At 40.6% G+C, this 2,500-nt stretch overlaps 1 protein-coding gene across 3 annotated transcripts in view; it reads left to right on the forward strand.

Moving 5' to 3' along the window:
* Positions 1 to 748: 748 nt before the first annotated feature.
* The window catches only part of prdm5 (PR domain containing 5), a 57,829-nt gene continuing 56,077 nt past the window's right edge, over positions 749 to 2,500 (forward strand). For 2 of the 3 annotated variants that reach the window (XM_029426266.1, XM_029426267.1), the window contains exons 1-3: positions 749 to 933; positions 1,870 to 1,953; positions 2,460 to 2,500. The exon at positions 2,460 to 2,500 is cut by the window's right edge and continues 82 nt beyond it. In XM_029426266.1, the coding sequence (XP_029282126.1) occupies positions 835 to 933; positions 1,870 to 1,953; positions 2,460 to 2,500 (224 nt within the window). In that variant the 5' untranslated portion in view covers positions 749 to 834. Of the gene's footprint in view, positions 934 to 1,519; positions 1,567 to 1,869; positions 1,954 to 2,459 lie in introns of those variants that run through there. The other variant, XM_029426268.1, reaches the window with a different exon arrangement.

Below are 2,500 nucleotides of genomic sequence, written 5' to 3' on the forward strand. Positions count from 1 at the left end.
AAGTATAAGTACATGTATAAGTACATGTATATAAGTACAGTACTCTTGTCTCTGTAGTACATGTAGAAGTACATGTATATAAGTACAGTACTCTTGTCTCAGTAGTACATGTATAAGTATAACTACATGTAGAAGTATAAGTACATGTATAAGTACATGTATATAAGTATAAGTACATGTATAAGTACATGTATATAAGTATAAGTACATGTATATAAGTACAGTACTCTTGTCTCTGTAGTACATGTATAAGTATAACTACATGTAGAAGTATAAGTACATGTATAAGTACATGTATATAAGTATAAGTACATGTATATAAGTACAGTACTCTTGTCTCTGTAGTACATGTATAAGTACATGTATATAAGTATAAGTACATGTATAAGTACATGTATATAAGTACAGTACTCTTGTCTCTGTAGTACATGTATAAGTACATGTATATAAGTATAAGTACATGTATAAGTACATGTATATAAGTACAGTACTCTTGTCTCTGTAGTACATGTATAAGTACATGTATATAAGTATAAGTACATGTATATAAGTACAGTACTCTTGTCTCTGTAGTACATGTATAAGTACATGTATATAAGTACAGTACTCTTGTCTCCGTGTCTCTGCCCGACAGTAAAGGTAGCTTCTGGTTACAAACTTTGGACCAATCAGGAGCCGCCCTGCTGTCCCGCAGCTGCAGCGCGAGCAGCAGAAGTTCAATCTGGATCCCTGAAGAAGAAACTTTGCGCTGTAATTCAAAGTGACAATGCTGCTTCACTTCCGCTCTCACGTCTGATAGAAGCTCAGTGTCATTGAAGGAAACATTTCTGAGTAATGACAATGTTGGGTATGTATGTGCCAGACAGATTCTCCCTCAAATCTTCAAAGGTCCAGGATGGCATCGGTCTGTACACGGCGAGGCGGGTGAAAAAGGTGTGTAGTCTGTGAATGGGAACGTTGTGTCCGAGTGAACGGAGACTTTAATGTGACTTTAAAGGTTGGAAGCTGTGTTTGTGTTCGCCGTGTTCCTGGTGTCGGAGCCTCCGTCTGCACTCACGGCTGCTGTGACGTGAAGTGCCACGTAGCTACAGCTCCAGTTGTTTCTCTCGCGCACTGCTTAACAATGTACTCCGGCTCGCGCGGCAGTCTCGTGAACACACTGATGTTGCATTCAGCTTTCAAAAGCTCGCAGCTTTTTTACGTTCTTTTGCAAAACTGCAGACATTTCCCCGCTGCGGCCAGCCTCCCGTCCAGCCGTGTGAAGCAGTGAGACGTGTGAGAGGATGAATGCTTCATGCAGCAGCAGAGATGCGTTCACGTGCAGCGCACTATTGTTATTTAGAAGTGCTGCTGTGGTAAAGCAGGTTAAGGATGAACTTGATGCACATTGGGACCACGCCCCCTGGAGTGTTGGCTCCTCTGGAAGGTCAAACCGGAAGTAAAGTTCTACAGGACGCAGTCACATGTCTCACGAAACAGGCCAACAATCATGTGTGGACAGTCCACTGGAGCGAGTCTCAGGGCTGCAACTCATATTTATATTAAGGATTCATCTGCAGATTAATGGTTAGGTGTATACAATGTCTGTCCCAGTTTCTCAAAGTCCAAGAAGATTTCTTTAAATGTGTCGTGTTCGTCCAGAACCCAGAGATCTTCACTTTAATATTAAACAGAGGAAAGCTGCTAATCTCCACACTTGAGGCTGAAAACAACATTTAAAGATATTTCTGCAGGAAAACCTACTTTAACGATGAATCTATTGTGAATACAGTTGGAGATCATTGTTCTGTTGTAATCGTTGCAGCTCGAGTGTATAATGTTCATATTATTAATTTTGCATGACAAATGATCCCTGTGTTTGTTTTAAAGGGAGAGAAGTTTGGGCCTTTTGCAGGAGAGAAGAAGCTTCCTGGTGAGCTGGATGAAAGCTTGGACACCAGGCTGATGTGGGAGGTGAATACACACGTTCTCATTGACACAACTCTGCACGTTCAAAGGTTTCATAACTCAAAGATGCTCGTTAGTGCTGTACAATATAGTCTTATCGAATATGACGTTATGAACGTCGAGATGAAAGACGGTATCAGTATCTTCTATTTCTAATGTACTTATTATTCTTTTTATTTGGTGCTTTTTATGTTCAGTTCACTTTTATTCAACAAGCAGTTTGTTGTATTTTAGCAGCAGAAAGTTTATCACTATATTCAACATGTTATCGCACGTTTCCAACTTTGTGTTGTTTTATTCAGGTGCATACAGCGTGAGAACACGAACTGCACACCTGTATTAAATATGTAACGTGGTGATGAAGACACCTCTTCATCCTCAGTTCGTCTGAGATAAAGAGAACGTGCTGCAGTTATCTGCACGTGATCATGTGACACATTTTGATGCACAGCAGACAAACCCTGAAAGCAACAAGAGAAGAAGAATCAGGAGGTTTTGTGTTTCCTTTCCAGGTCCGGGGCAGTAAAGGAGATGTGCTGTATATTCTGGATGC

Source organism: Cottoperca gobio, unplaced genomic scaffold (assembly GCF_900634415.1).
Source record: "Cottoperca gobio unplaced genomic scaffold, fCotGob3.1 fCotGob3_149arrow_ctg1, whole genome shotgun sequence".
Taxonomy (NCBI): Eukaryota; Metazoa; Chordata; class Actinopteri; order Perciformes; family Bovichtidae; genus Cottoperca; species Cottoperca gobio.